Genomic DNA, 15827 nt, shown 5'->3' on the forward strand with positions numbered 1-15827 from the left:
GTCTGTGGTGAGGCGTGTAAAAATCTTAAGATATGAGGAGAAAGAAATAGCAGCTAACGTTGGCCATGTAGCAGGTGCTATTCTTCATCAATCAGGTTTGTTTTGTAATGAAACTTTGATAGTACTCCATTCTCTAATAGATGAATGAGTACTTGGAGGTTCGTATTGACTTGTTACACAAGGTGACTGTAGTTAGTAGTGGACACAAAATGCTGGAATACAGATCTTCTCTACCTATCTTATTGAATTTGTTATGTAATGATGTAATAAAGAAAATTAATTTTTTTCAAGTAGTTTCTACAAACAAGTAGTTAAAAGGCAAGGAATGGGAAGTTTAATCATATATATTGCACTTACCTTGGTTTCTTGGCTTTGATTTAAAGAAGGTAAGCCATATGCACACAGATCCTGGTTCTCTGAAGGAAGCTCAGGAGGACTTGCAGCAGCACAGTGCTGACTGCTACTAAAGTTATTAGGGTATTCTTTCAAAAGCAAGTCATGTCCTTCAACATTTTTACTGTAAGCTCTAGCAAGAAAATCAGGAAAACACAATTATTTGTTATTTTTTGAGGTCTTGAAAACTTATGAACAACCCAAGGTATCACTGAGTCAAGTTAACTTGGTAACTTTAAACAGTTTTGCCCAAAGATTTTTAAAAATTCCTCTGGTGCTATTTATTACTTTCGTACTCAGAGGATGAAACAGTACTTTATGAAATATTTTACCGAATTATAATAGGGGGAGGGGTGTTCTTGCTGTTTATTTGGTTTGTCTTTTGTTTGACTAATTAAACAAAAGATACTCCTTAACTAAAACGACTACCAGACTTCACACAATCTTGCTTTTTGAGTTTTGGCTCTTTTAAAAATGATCAAATGTATAATAAATATAAAATAACAGGGATTTTCTCACATAGTAATTATGTCTGATTTACTTCCCCTTCCCTCAAAGCTCATTTGTGTTTCTAAAAGTATTTTAGGCTTTTTTGCATTTTAGACTAAACAGGTTTCTTGAGAAATTTTTTATTTTTAAAAAAAAAACATATTTTAGAAGTAGTGATGTTAAAATGGATTACCTAAACTCCAGTCCCCAGTGTGAGGTCCATTATTAAAGTAGATTGAAATGAACTACTTCATATATACAGAGAATTTTCACATTGTTAGTTAGTTAAATCTATTCCTGAGGCTGACAATGTAAGAAACAGTAAAATACATAATTTCATCATTATAGAATTAGCTCAAATATATTTTGAATACAAGCTCATTCTGTGTAGTATTTTACTTCTGGTGCACAAATAGCTGATGTTACAACATCATGGTTTCCTTTTCAGTGGTCTCACCGAAAACTCATGCAGAGGTTTTGTTCATTTCACATGAATTCTATGGTTTGGGGTTTTAAATTTATAACCTGCCTGCTGTTTCTTCTGTGCCACTTGCTTTGCTCCCATAGTGACCACCTGGCTTGCTCTCTCTCTTCATATTTTTTGTGCCTTAGGGAGAAGACTTCATCAGAAAGATCTTCTATCTGGAATTAGAAATAAATATTTTTGCTTTAATCAGAAACATTTTGAAATATAAGATCAGGCTGGGCACGGTGGCTCACGCCTGTAATCCCAGAACTTTAGGAGGCCAAAGTGGGTGGATCACGAGGTCAGGAGTTCAAGACCAACCTGGCCAAGATGGTGAAACCCTGTCTCTACTAAAAATACAAAAATTAGCTGGGCGTGGTGGTGGGTGCCTGAAATCACAGCTACTTGGGAGGCTGAGGCAGAGAATTGCTTGAACCCAGGAAGCGGAGGTTGCAGTGAGCCAAGATCGTGCCACTGCACTCCAGCCTGGGTGACAGGGTGAGACTCTTGTCTCAAAAAAAGAAATACAAGATCGAGTTTCAAGGTTTCAAAGAGTTTCTCATGTAGAAAACAGTAGGAAGCAAACTAAAATGCTATCTGTGTAAGTTGAGAGAACAAATGTTATCAGATGAACTTCAAATTCCTATAAAAGGGGAGTCAAAAATGTTTTAAAATTATTTTATTATTGTTATTTTTAGACATGGGTCTCTGTTGCCCAGGCTGTAGTGAGTGCAGTTGTGCAATCATAGCTCACTGCAGCCTCGAACTTCTGGGCTCAAGCGATCCTCCTACCTCAAAAAACTTAAAAATACTTGTGTACTATTGGTTCATATTTGAAGACTTCGGTAGACTACAGATGAGTTCATAGTGCTTTCCATTTGCCATAGCTTAGTACCAGTAGTCTTAATGCTTTGTTCATTCAAGAGCTTTTATGGATTGTGGAGGACACACTATTCTAAGATGTTAATATCAAAGAAAAGTATAAAACTAGCTTAAATCAGAATTAATTTAATGAATGACTTATCTAGGTTTCGAACCTGGAATACTACCTTGGTTATGGTATTTAAGAATTTGGGTTTCTTGGCTAGGATCATTCAGAAATGAGGAAGAATACATTAGAAGAGGAAAGGGCATTAAAAGGTAAATTTTGGTAGTTGAAAAACGTGACCACTGGACATAGAAAGATTGTTACTTGACAGAAACTAAGTGTCTTCAACAGTGTCTTCTAGAGACCATCACTTTGGAATTAGTTTGGTTATAAAGTATTTTTCCCTATAATCTTATCTTGATAAAATTTTATCCATACATATTCACAACCCCTTACCTGCAATTCCAAAATCCAAAAATCTGCAAAAACAAATTTTTCAGAATTCATTTGGTGACATAGCCTGATCTGTAATGATGTGAGGCTATTTTTAGTGTTTATCCAACTCAACTATGAATATTTCACTACAGAAACATTAATGTCTGATTCCTCTTACACCCTAGACTCTACAGGTATTACATGATGTATATACCACATTACTTTTTTAAAGTCTGAAATTTTCCAAACTGAAGAGCAAATTGGCCCTACGATTCTGAAAATGGCATTTAAACCTTAAAATAATGAGTGAGACTAATCTCATGCAGAAAAATATAATACTGACAATGAATGTGGATATTCATGTAAATTCAGTATCTCAAAAACTCAAATGCTGTATTTTTTTTTGGCTTTTTAAATTATTGTGTATTTGTGTATTATGCTGGTAGTCAAATTTGCACAAAACATTTTTTGAATATTCTTTTAAAAGAACTTCCTTTTCATAAGTGAAAGGAAAAAAAAATCAGTGTAAGTTAAAGGGTTTATATATTCCTTTAATTCCCTGAATGTCAAAGCAAGCAGGTTTCATTATTCATAATGTATAATTATCCCATTAAATGAAAGGCAGCTTACCTCTTCTTCGCCTAAATTATATTCATCCAAAGGCTGAAGAACAACCATCCTCCAGCTGTTGAAGAGAAAAACCAATGTTAAACAGCTTTTATTTATCTAAATGTGGCAATTTTATACTCTAAGCACAGCTAAGTGTATTAGTATTTTTTTTCCTTGGCACTTCATGGTTCAAATTGTGTTTTAATACTTAATTTTTTTAAAAGAAAAATACTTGTATTATGAGTAAAGGATAAAAGAGAAAATGAGATGTGACTTTTGGCTTTATGGTGAATAGTCTGTTCTGTATAGCTGCATTTTATACATAATAATTATGTACTGACTGAAGTTAGTGGTATGCTGATAAACCTGGCCTGGCCAAAATGTAACAGAAGGAAAAAAACCCTGGTTTGTATGTTTGCCAGTTTCTTTGGTGTGAAAATACCTACCATAGCCCCTTTTGAGTCATCAGTAGTTTAATAACTGGCTCACAGAAGTCTTCTATATTTAACTATCTACTCAGCCAGCTAGCTCCAGCCTACCATTGCAAGTTGAAATATATTTTTGCTACAGAACATCATAGCCACAAATGTTACTCATTACTTATGCAACAAGTATCCACAGATTATAGGAGTTCTCATAGTAGAACTCTTATAGAATATAGAGTTCTTCATACCTCAAGGTAATTATGAATAAAAGAAATTATGAAATTAGAATAGAGATGTATAGCAATTAACTGAAATTGTCACCCACCTGTCTCTGTTTGCAACCTTTTCTGTCTCTACTTCCTGGTGTCATATTTATATTCTTAAGAAACTGCACTCATCATTTCTAAAAAGTTGGGCTAACTTTACTGCCAGTAGGGAGCAGATCTGCGTATGGCATTCAGGGACCTCCACAATCTGGACCTAACTTTGTTTCTAGCCTCCCATTATCAACCTGCACAAAACAGTATCTGGCTAAACCTTACACGCTTGTCCTGTGCCTTTGTTGTGGTATCGCTATGTAAATACCGTCTCCACCTTCCCATTCCTTCATGGGTGACTTCCCAGACCTTCCCACTCATCTTTTGAATGTGTTTATTGCTGACCTGGCAATACATCACAATTTTTTTTTTTTTTTTTTTTTGGTCACAGGTATTACTGTCTTACAGTGTGAATACCCCATGAAAAGGCAAAACTTTGCAACTTATGTCACACCTGTATCTTTAAGGGCAAGGATTATTTGTTGCTATAGTTTTTATGTCACTAAAGTGCCTTTTAGTGTCATATACACAGTAGATAACTAAATGACATTGAATAATAAAGACTAAGAATGCTAAAGTAGTCTAGGAATTCCCAAATCTTAATAAAAACTCAGAAATAAACTGCGATACTATATAACACTTTTTCTAAAGGCATGAGTAATTTTTTTTTTTTTTCACCGTTTCCCCTCCATGGCTATGAAAGAACTGGGAGAAGGATCCTCCTTTGATTAATTAAAATTCGAACTTCACTTTGAAAATTTAAGTTTATTAAGGAAGGAAGGAAGAAGGAAAAATATGAAGATGTGAGTATACGTACCTTGGAGTAAGTATTTCCTTATATTGGAGTTTCTCTAATTTAGCTGGGGCTACTAATGACATGGGAATCACAATGTTATCTATGTCATAAGAGCTCTCACTTCTCAATCTCCGTCGTGCAGTATTCTGCAAAGCAGGATTACAGTAGATTTACAGTACTGTCTAATTACTTCTAATGATACCCTCCTTTCATCAGTTACATAAATATGGCAGTACACATGTTACATAATTTTTGTAAATACATTGTTATAAAGTCTAAAATGTGTTCAGAAAACTAAGAAAATATTTCTGTATTTTGTAAATCAGAACAATCTCTTGGTAGATGTGTAATGTATTTATGTGTGCAAGCATACAAGCTTATTTTTAAGACCATAAAAAAAAGTCTTAAATGCAAAACTCTTTATCAGAAAAGACTAACATACATCACCCTAAATGTCAATGAAATGATCAGTAACCCACTTTTTATTAGGAAAGGCAGTGAAATATTTTTGGTCAGCCCTTCAGTATACTCTTCATTTGTGCGTTCCTGGTTCCTGAGCTTCAGACTGTTCATTTCTAAACACTGCCACCTTTTGACCTCTCTGTACCCTGGCCAGATAACCAAAAAAGCAGGATAAGAAAAAGACAAGTCCTGAATTCTCATTAGTAAGATTTTATTTAGCTTCATATGTTAAGGAATAGAGATGATCGTGATAATCTAAAATTTTAACACCTAAAAAGAAGCTATAACCAAATATTAATGAACTTTTAGCTTCATAGTTAAAAATAAGTTGTATAAATCAAATTTATTGTTTTCTAACAAGATAGTTATAAATGTCTATTAATATGTGCTAGTAAATAAGGCTGTTATAGATTAGCAAAATATAAATTATTTTCAAAATCAGGTGTTTTTATTTTTAAAGCCATTTTAGAGTTCAACATAGAGAAAAACCTACTCGTGATGATGAATTCTGGATTCTTGATAAAACGTTGACATTAGAAACAGCTGTAAAATTGCTATGGGATCCTGATTCTGTGTGTTGAAAATCAGATTCTTCAAGTTTAATTCTTTCTCCTGCCGTGGAAAGAGCCATTGAATATCACACATTAAACATGACTAATAGGTATCATTAGAATTACTTTCCTAATTAGATGACAGGTGATTGATTCCTTGTTTTTTGTTTTTGTTTTTTAATTCGTGTATTAGAAAACAAAAAAGGAAATGAAAAAAGAGGAGTCTTACAGTCATGCCATAAGTTATCTCCATTTTCTGGGGTTTTGGCAGTTTTTATCCAATATATTTCATATTGTTCCCTGAATAATCCTTCATCTCATTCCTTTATTCTTGTTTCCTGTGACTCCTATTTGTGGTTGAACCACCAGAACTATCTTAGTTTTCTTATCTAGTCTCATTTTTCATATTTGACTTTTTATTCTAATTTCTGTGAGGTGTCTGTCCTTGGTCTTCTGAACACTCTGAATGTTTTGAAAAAATGCTGCTATTAAAATACATATTTCCAAAAGTACTTGTTCTCTAGTACTCTTTTTTTTTAAATAGCATCCTGTTCTTGTTTCGTAGATGAAATTTCTCATTTCTCTCAGGATATTGATTAGAAGTTTACTTCTATTAGTATTTTCTGTATTTCTTCCAAGTTCCTTTTTTTCCCTGTTTTGGTTCCCTGTTGTGTGTGTGTATACAGTAAATATATATATGTATGCATTTACGTACTGCCCTTATTTTAGTACAGATCTTTTAAAATGAGAATATTTTCCTGTATAATATAAAATCTAATACCTAGTCCATATTTACATTTCTCCATTTGTTAAAAACGTCCTTTATAGCTAGTTTCTTCAGATAAGGATCTACATGTTAAAATTGGCCATTGTCTCCTAGGTTTCTTATAGTCTAGAATAAATCATTTTTCATTACATTGACTTGACAGGCTGGACCAGATGTCCTGTCCTTTTGGAATTATCTAGTTATTTCTGTGTAGTATGACATTTCTTTGTTTTATTCCTGTATGTACATCAAACTTGAAGTTAGAGCTAAAGTATCAGTCAATTTAAGAGAAACATTTTATACCTTAGGTAATATATACTTCATGTTGCATCTTATTAGATTTTTTTTTTAAAGCTTAGTTATGTTTTGGTATGCATATATGAAAGTTCCTCAAAAGCTAGGTGAATACTTGGTTGTTCTTAGAGTGAGACACTAAAGAGCTTAATGAAACCAGCTCTGAACATGTGTGGGAATTTGTTCACTTTTTGCTACAATGTAGCTGATCAGATAGTTATCAGGTAGTGACTAGGTAGGTCTTTTATCGTGGGATATCTGAAGACACCAGAGATAAACAGATTAAATCCATTCTGTATAATTAATACATCTTGGGTGTAGTTTCTAATTTATCTTGCCAGTTAATTTTTATTTTTTATCATTTGCAATAACTGTGGCAACTATCTTGTCCCAAATCTCCAAAATAAATCCCTTTGTATTACTAGAAGAGTTCTAGTTTCCAAAGCTTTCTCTTGATCATCTTGGAACTCTATAGGCTTGTAAGGAGCACTGAACAGGGTAGTTTAGCATTTCACTTGAAGCTTGTTCACTTTCTCAAAATCCTGAGGAATCTGCAGTGCATCAACATCTCCACAGTAGGTACCATAAATGGTTAACAGTTTCTATAAGGCAACTTTACACTAGCCTATTTTGAGCCTAAAACACAACTTTGAAGATTAAATCCCATCCAGGGAGTGATTGGTAGAAGACAACTAGTCAGGGAACATAGGAGGGAAATAATTGCCATAAAGTAGGTAGATACCAGTCCACAAATAATTCTAAATTAACTACGAATATGCTGTTTCATGTTTGTAGAGTCATAGATGTTTTGTGTAATTAGTGGCTGTTCTGGATTATAAACTCCCATGAGACAGGTTATTTTAAAATCAGAATTTTTTATTTTTAACATCACTACTGCTTATATCCTCACTTTAACCTACCTAATGCTGTTTCACTCAAATGTCTTTTCTTTCTTCCCTGTAACAGTTGTGCAGAAGATTCTGACCTTATTTCAGGCTTACGTATAGGTGAATATCCATTTCTCCATTGATTCAGAGAAGTACTATGTACTAAAACAAATGAAAAGGAAATTTTAAGTTTTAGTTCCTTAACACAGTGAACATGTTAATCTGTTTTTATTTGTAACTGCAGAATTTTAAGATACCATTTCAAAATTACAGATAAATATAACCTTAAATACTAAGACAGACAACTCCAACTAAAAACATCCCCAGGAATTTCCAGTTTCTTGTATTTTCTTCATTTTTTTTGAGGGGAATGAAAAGGGAAGATGATCTGTTCTCAAAGTCTTCCAAATTACAGAAACTTTATAGAGTGAGGATTGGCTCAGATACATAAATCCTGGCAATCATCAGAATCTTTAAGTTCTTGCTTACCCTAAATCTGGAAATCATTTGGGACCAAGTAAGATTCAACATGGTGAGACTAGAGCAAGAATCTGAATCATTTAACATCTCTGATGCCTTAGTTGCATCACCTGTAAAATAGGGATAATAAAATAGGGATAATAGCGACCTTGGGTTTATAATGATTACTTGAGTTTATTCCTGTAGCAGTAAGTAAAAGCATCTGACGTGATAAGTGTTCAGTAAATGTTAGCGTTACCATGATTGTATATCTGAACCCCCTTATTTCCAGTCTTGGTCTAATAACCAAATTGGCTTCCTTTTTTGAAAGGTTTGGAGATGTGGAAAGGAGTGGAAAAAGAAATATGTAAGCTGAAGTGCCAAACTCACACTATTGATATAAAGGGCATGGCCTACCAGCTGACAAGGAGCGTCTGGTTTCAAGATGGCAAATGACCCTAAATATGATAGACAAATACTTTTTACATAGGTACATGCACAGATATGCGCATATAAATCCATATTTGCAAGCAAAAAGTGGAACTTATAAGGCAGAATTTCTGAGGAATCTCTGAAAGACTAATACTATGTGGAATTTGAAGAGGAAACCCAGAGCAGAAGCACACAGTGAAGTACTGCCACAAAGAGGTGCGATGCCACCAAAGGTGGTCTAGACCCACAAGAAAGGAAAATTGGAAGCAGGACAACTATCTGGATATTGACTGCACATGTCAATATCTCAGTCAGACTAACAAAATCAGCTTTAGGCAGATAAATGAATGGTTGGAGAGAGAAGGCAATGCCAAAGTGCCCCGCTTTGAAATGTCCGGCCCATCCCCAAATTAGTTGAAAATTTCAAATGTAGTATAAATTCCCTTCCCATCAGAAGTGTCCCATAAACAGCAGTGGTAGAACAGTTAGTTTTAACTGAGTATCACAGCTTCAATGATGAGCATAGAAAACTCCAAAAATCTGAATACCAACACTAAATCAAAAAACAGGTACAAACCACAAGTGGAGAACCATCTCAAGAAATAATGGAGCATTCATGGAATACATATTAGCAACTCTTTTAACAGTTAATATTGCCAAGAGAAACAGGTAAGAGGCCCTCTGGAGAAGTGTCAGAAATAGAAAATATAATTGTCCAAATGTTAAAATCATCACTAGGCTAAGTAACAATGGAAACAGCTGAAAATCAAAATCAAGGTCTGGAAGAGGAATTCCATATCTTGATGGAATAGAGTGATAGAAAATATGGAGGGAAAAAGACCAGAATGGGGTAACAGATGAGACTAGAGAGAATGAAAAGGAGGGAATAGTTGAAGATAGTTGAAGTGTTTTCCAGAATCAATATTAAACCCTAAGATTTCAACGATGCACCTGAATGTCAAACAGCAAATGAAAATTAAATCGTAAGTGCATCACAGATGATGATACCCTGAAAGTTATTAATACAAGAAAACAGCATGGCAGGAGTAATCTAAACTTACTAAAATGGTAACTAGAATTGTGAGAGGTGGATTTTAAAATGTATATGTTAAAACGTATGTAGGTATTAAAAGTGTCCATTCTTTTAATAACATTTTGCTGTAGCATTTAAGCAAATTGTAGACAATTAACGTTTCTCTTATTTTCTACAAGCAATTTTCCACTCTTCTGAAAACATCAAACTTTGTGAAAGAATCTTAACTTTCACAGAAGTTGATTTTTAAATTAAATTTTATTCAAATGTTTTCTTCACATTTATCATTTTCCTTCTAATTCGTTATTGTCTTGTAAGGTTTTCATGGACCCTTGAAATAGTAGGAAATGTATGACAATTCTACACATCCTCTTCACCTGTTCTATTGATAAACCTCCCAGCCTTTCAGTTCTTGCTCTCCCAGTCCTCTCGTAGAGTTCATCCTAAGATCACACTTTGATAGCATTTCTCATATATCCTGTCTTTACTTCCTTCCCTTTTATTCATCCAACAACTTTACAGAGATCCAATTACATGGCAAGCACTATTCTAAACCCTAGGTAAGCAAAACTAGGATTTGTAGCAGCCCTTGTAGTTTACAGGTGTTATTTCAAGGAATGCAATCGTAACGTGATAGAAAAATACGCATTTCAGTTGTGAAACTACATGATGTTACTGAGAATGTATGAGAGTACTAGTAAGAGCTCTGGGAAAGGCTTCCCCAGATGAAGTCATAGATTCTAAATATGAACAGAAATAGCTGATAGCTAGGGGAAGGAGGAGAATAGCATGTACAATGGCCCAAGGGAACAGGACAAGTTTGGGAACTGAACAGCTATGTAGTGTAGAGTAAGGAAGCATGGTGAGAAAGAATCATGAGGGAGGGGCCAGCCTATGTAGATAGGGCTTTAAGGTGTTAAGAATATTCCTTCTCGAATGTTTTAACGGGATGGTGTGGGGAGCAGGTGTGACATTAGATTTGCATTTTGAAGAGATCACTGCCTACAGTGATTAAAGGGGAAACATGGATTAAAAGTCTATTTCAGAAGTATAGATAAGAGATCATGGTGGACTGTGAGAGTAGTCGAAGGCAAGAAAGGAAACACATAAGATCATATTGACAACTTGGCAATTGGTTTAGACAGGAGGAAGTGTAGGTGACAAAAACTGAGCTTTATGTTTCTGGCTTGCTTGTGTGGGTTATGGTGCTATTGTTCCTCCTCTTCCATCTATCTGAGATATAATTTCAGAATTACAGAAAACTTGAAATGGAACAAATTTCTGTAGACTCTTTTCTGAAATCCCCCAAATGTTAACATCGTATCACATTTGCTTTACCTCCTTCTTTCAGACCACAAATGAAATTTAGTTGCTGACATGATGCCCCTTTAGCCCTAAAAACATCAATGTATTTCTGAAAACAAAGGACATTCTCTTATGTAGCCATGCAGTTCAGTGCCATTAGCTAATCTATAGACTTTATTCAGATTTCACCAATATCTCTATAATGTTATTTACAGATAATTTCAACTATTCATTGCAGATGGCATTGCAGTTGTCAGATCTCATTAAGGTCATATCTGAAACAGTTCTACTGTCTTCCATAACTTTCATAACTTTGAATATTTTGGTAAGTATAAACTCTTAAATTGGTTTTGTCTGGTATTCCTCATGATTAAACTAGTCATCATTCACTTTTCATCCCACTACAGTTTGGCTTTTCTCTGCTTGTTGCCTGAAATCAGCAATTCCATTGTAAACTGCCAAATCTAATGGACCATACAGGATAAATCCAAGCAAAGATCTGTCTACTGCCTTCACACAATTTGCCCTACCGGAATGCCAAGTTATTTATAGATATTTGTTGTTGTTTGTTTTGAGATGAAGTCTTGCTCTGTTGCCCAGGCCGGAGTGCAGTGGTGCCATCTCAGCTCACTGCACCTCCGCCTCCTGGGTTCAAGTGATTCTCATGCCTCAGCCTCCCAAGTAGCTGGGACCACAGGCGTGCACCACCACCCTTGGCCAGTCTTTGTATTTTAGTACAGATGGGGTTTCACCATGTTGCCCAGGCTGGTCTTAAACTCCTGATCTCAGGTGATCCACCCGCCTCAGCCTCCCAAAGTGGTAGGATTACAGGCGTGAGCCACTGCACCTGTCCTTATTTATAGATATTTGAATATATCATACTGTGTCATTTCTCCATGACAAGACATATGTTTGTTTTTGTTCTTTAAAGACTTGTTACTCAATATGGGCCAACAGCATCCGAATCACTTGGGACCTCGTTAGGAATGCAGAATTTCAGGTCCCATTCCAGATTTATTAAATCAGAATCTGCATTCTAACAATATCCCCAAAGTAACTTGTTTACATTTTAAAGTTTGAGAAGCACTAATCTGAAACACTTCATCCTTCTTTCTCTGTAAATTCCAATTCAGTAGTTGAAGCTGCACTTGGCATCACCATCTTTCTAGAGTTCCTCTCCTTGCCCATTTCTCATCTCCCTTAACCTCTCTTTTTCTGCCTTCTAAGCAGAGTTACATACTCCTTCTTATTTATATCTTATATAATTTCTTTTTAAGATAGAGTCTCACTCTGTCACCCAAGCTGGAGTGCAGTTGTGCGATCATTGCTCACTGCAGCCTCGAGCTCCTGGGCTCAAGCAATCCTGCCTCAGCCTCCTAAGTCACTGGTACTACAGGCATGCACCACCATGCCATGTTGCCCAGGCTGGTCTTGAACTCCTGGGCTCAAGCAGTCCCCCTACCTCAGCCTCCCAAAGTGCTGGGATTACAAGCATGAGCCACCACACTCAGCCTTCAAATGTGTTTATCCCCATTATACTATATAACAGTTATTTGTGTCTTCCTCCATTACAATTTTGACTTCCTGTAATTCACCTTTGATTCTTCAGCACTTAATAGTGTGCCTGGCACTAAGTGCTTAATAAATTCTGAACTCTAATCACTAACAGCAAAAGAAAAATTAATGACCAGCTATTTAAGACAGATATATAGGATGAAATTTCTCATTACATTATTTATGCATTCCCCTTAATTGTGTGCCTAACACGTTTAACTGCCTTATTTTTTGTTTTTTTTTTCTTTTTAGAAACAGGGTCTCACTTTGTCACCCATCCTGGGGTGCAGTGGTATAATTATGGCTCAGTGGGAGCCTCAACCTCCCAGGCTTGAGTCATCCTCCTGCCTCAGCCTCCCAAGTAGCTAGGACCACAGGTGTACACCACCATGCCCAGCTAATTTTTGTATTTTTTGTGGAGATAGGGTTTCACTATATTTCCCAGGCTGGTCTTGAACTCTGGGCCCAAGTGATCCTCCTGCCTCAGCCTCCCTAAGTGCTGGGATTACAGGTATAGGCCACCACGCCCGACCTGCCTTATTTTTTTAAATCAAATAGAACAACATTAAAAGAAACATAATTAATCTCTAATAGCATATATTTTCATATTTGCCTACTCTTTCAGTCAAAACGTTTTATATTTCATATATCAAATATGAAATAATTTTAATTAAATGTATACTTATATTTTTATCACAACTCTTATTTTTTCAGATGGCTGTATAACATTCCTCTGATTAGAAACAATGTTCTTTAGCTATTTCCTAGCTGTTGACCATGATACTTATCATCATAATGATAATGCTATTAAAGACATTCTTAAAATAATCATCTTCATGGATACATTTTTTTCCCTTTTGAAAAAAATCTAGTCTTAGGACAGATTCCAACAAGTGAACTCGCATCATTAAAAGGTAACTGCACATATTACTTATATTTTTCTGTATTTTAGGCTTTTTCCCCTTAGCATAGATAATTGTTTTTCATCCTTGGTGCCTTCATCTTTTTTCTCTTTAATTTTTGCTGTGGAAAAATTTCAGATAAACACAAAAGGAGACTAGAATAATGAACTCCCATATACCTATCCTTCAGTCTCAGCAGTGAACAACTTACAACGAATCTTATTTCATCTCTCCCACCAACATTTTTGCTAGAATATTCAAAAGCAAATCCCAGACATATCTTTTCATCTGCATATATGTTAGTGTGAATCTCTAACAAACTGAAAAAGTGCATCTGGGTTTATGTAACCACAATGCATTATTACAAGTAGCAAAATTAACAATAATTCATTAATATCTAACAGCTAGTCCATGTTCAGATTTCTCGTTTCAAAAATTATGTGTGTGTATATAAACAGCAGGTTTATTCAAATCAGTCTCAATAAGGTCCACACATTGCATTTGGTTGATATAAGAATAAATATTTCTACATGGCTATAATTGTACCAGACACACAAGTAAAATATTTTCATCCTTTTATATCACAACATTCTTTGATGAGTATGTTTCCATCTTTATATGAACTTTTAAGATATTTTTTAAGGCTGTATATTCCACTGTAGTATATTTAACCATATCCCTATTGTGCTCTTCAAGTTGTCGCTAATTTTTCATTATCACAAAAACATGATAAGATGAATATAGTTGTGAATAAAGGTTTCATATTTAGGATTAGACTAGATTCTTGGAATAATTGGGTCAGAACATAGGGTTATCAGTCAGTAAACATTTATGGGGAATAGGTACAAAAGTAAACAAGGGAGTTTTTAAGCCACACTGAACTTATAAAAAAATACATAGTTTAAAGGCCTTGTAATGCATTTCGCAGAGTTCCCCAAAAGGCTTGTATCAATTCTTAATATCCAAGATATTTGAGGGCACTATTTTTACTATAGTTGTGCAAACTTGATGATTATGTTTAAAATCATAAATGTTACAGGCAAAAGTAGTAAACTTTCGCATAGTGTCTGACTATAAGCTCAGTTAATATTATTATTTTCATTATCATCAAGTACACTTTTTCTTGTTATTCTTTTAAGACATTCATTTTTAACATTGAACATTTTAATCCATCTGAAATGTATGGATTTTAATGTTCATCCAACTTAAATTTGTTTTAAAGCACTTTGTGAGTTAATGATCTCACTTTTTAATTCTTCCAAAGAGTCGTTATTTAATACCTTTGATTACAAAGGAAACTTGGTTATATAGAGCATAGCTCCAAGCCAGACTGCTTGGGTTTGAATTCTGGCTCTTCTATTACTCAACTGTAATTTGGGGAAGATTAGTCAAGGAGAATAGTAATACCTACCTCACAGAGTTATACAGACTTAAATAAGTAATATAAAGCCCTTCAACCAGTGCTGACATATAAATGATGCTTTATAAGAATTTGTTGTTGTCATTATTCTTTATTGACTAAGTCATTTTTTCAACATAGTAGGAAATACCAACTTCTGTCTCTAGAATTTTTTTAAGCTCCCTTGATCTGCCTTCTATCAGAACCATGTTTTCATGATTATAACTTCATAGTCCTGCTATTAATCTTCTAAAAATTTAATTCAACATTTTCTGTCTGAGATAAACTTCAGAATAAATTTGTTCCAATAATACCTCTGATTCTGATTAGGATTATATTCTACTTGTAGATTAATTTAGGGAAAATTGACAACTTCAGTTATGATACTGTCTTCTGACAGGAAGAGGATATTTCTCTCCATCTAGGAATGTCCTCATGTTTCTCACTAAACTTTTGAAGTAGTCCTCATGTAGGTACTTGTTAAGTTTGATGAAAAATACTTTATATTTTCATTGTCAATGTGTCTAACATATTTTATTCCTTTACATAGGCTATCTAGTTACTATTGGTACTTATAAAAGCTGTTATTTTTATAAATTTATTTTATAATACCCCAGTTCTAACAGGTATTCATTTCACTTGAGTTTTTGAGGTAGATTATTTCATATAGAAATAATTTATATTAAATTTATAAGACTTTTCTGATGTTTAGATTTTAACTTTGTGGTTAATCAAAATATGTTGTTTTCTTTCTTCTAATTGCTTCCAAGCATAGAATTCACCCACATTCATAGAACTCATAAACATTTCGTTATAATTTCCTCAAGTTTTATTTTGTAGTTTTAACGTTTTATGTACAATTCTTGGAATTAACTAGAAGTTATTCTGATTAATAGCATTAAATGAGTATGTAAAAGAATTCTACTGGGAAAGACTAACAGTAATATTTTCTCCATGAGAAATGTTCCACTTTCCCACTGATATA

General features: G+C 34.5%; 1 protein-coding gene and 1 long non-coding RNA gene across 16 annotated transcripts in view; one reads left to right on the forward strand and one right to left on the reverse strand.

The window, feature by feature from the left end:
• Window positions 1-15827, reverse strand: part of KANSL1L (KAT8 regulatory NSL complex subunit 1 like) — a 140041-nt gene that overhangs the window by 2238 nt on the left and 121976 nt on the right. For all 12 annotated transcript variants that reach the window (XR_012421439.1, XR_012421441.1, XR_012421442.1 and 9 more), the window contains 6 exons: window positions 7792-7920; window positions 5754-5872; window positions 4820-4944; window positions 3282-3336; window positions 1412-1524; window positions 358-526 (listed from right to left, as the gene is read on the reverse strand). Coding sequence is in view for 7 of the 12 variants with exons in the window: in XM_005574155.4 (XP_005574212.3) it covers window positions 358-526; window positions 1412-1524; window positions 3282-3336; window positions 4820-4944; window positions 5754-5872; window positions 7792-7920 (710 nt within the window). In the remaining 5 variants the exon portion in view is untranslated. The remainder of the gene's footprint in view (window positions 1-357; window positions 527-1411; window positions 1525-3281; window positions 3337-4819; window positions 4945-5753; window positions 5873-7791; window positions 7921-15827) is intronic.
• The window catches only part of LOC135966614 (uncharacterized), a 31696-nt gene that overhangs the window by 622 nt on the left and 15247 nt on the right, over window positions 1-15827 (forward strand). The window contains exons 2-5 of one of the 4 annotated variants that reach the window (XR_012421444.1): window positions 4706-4805; window positions 8549-8865; window positions 11226-11312; window positions 11395-11564. This is a non-coding gene — a long non-coding RNA (uncharacterized lncRNA). Of the gene's footprint in view, window positions 1-4297; window positions 4806-8548; window positions 8866-11225; window positions 11313-11394; window positions 12668-15827 lie in introns of those variants that run through there. The other 3 variants (XR_012421443.1, XR_012421445.1, XR_012421446.1) reach the window with 3 other exon arrangements.

This window comes from Macaca fascicularis, chromosome 12 (genome assembly GCF_037993035.2).
Source record: "Macaca fascicularis isolate 582-1 chromosome 12, T2T-MFA8v1.1".
NCBI classification, from domain to species: Eukaryota; Metazoa; Chordata; class Mammalia; order Primates; family Cercopithecidae; genus Macaca; species Macaca fascicularis.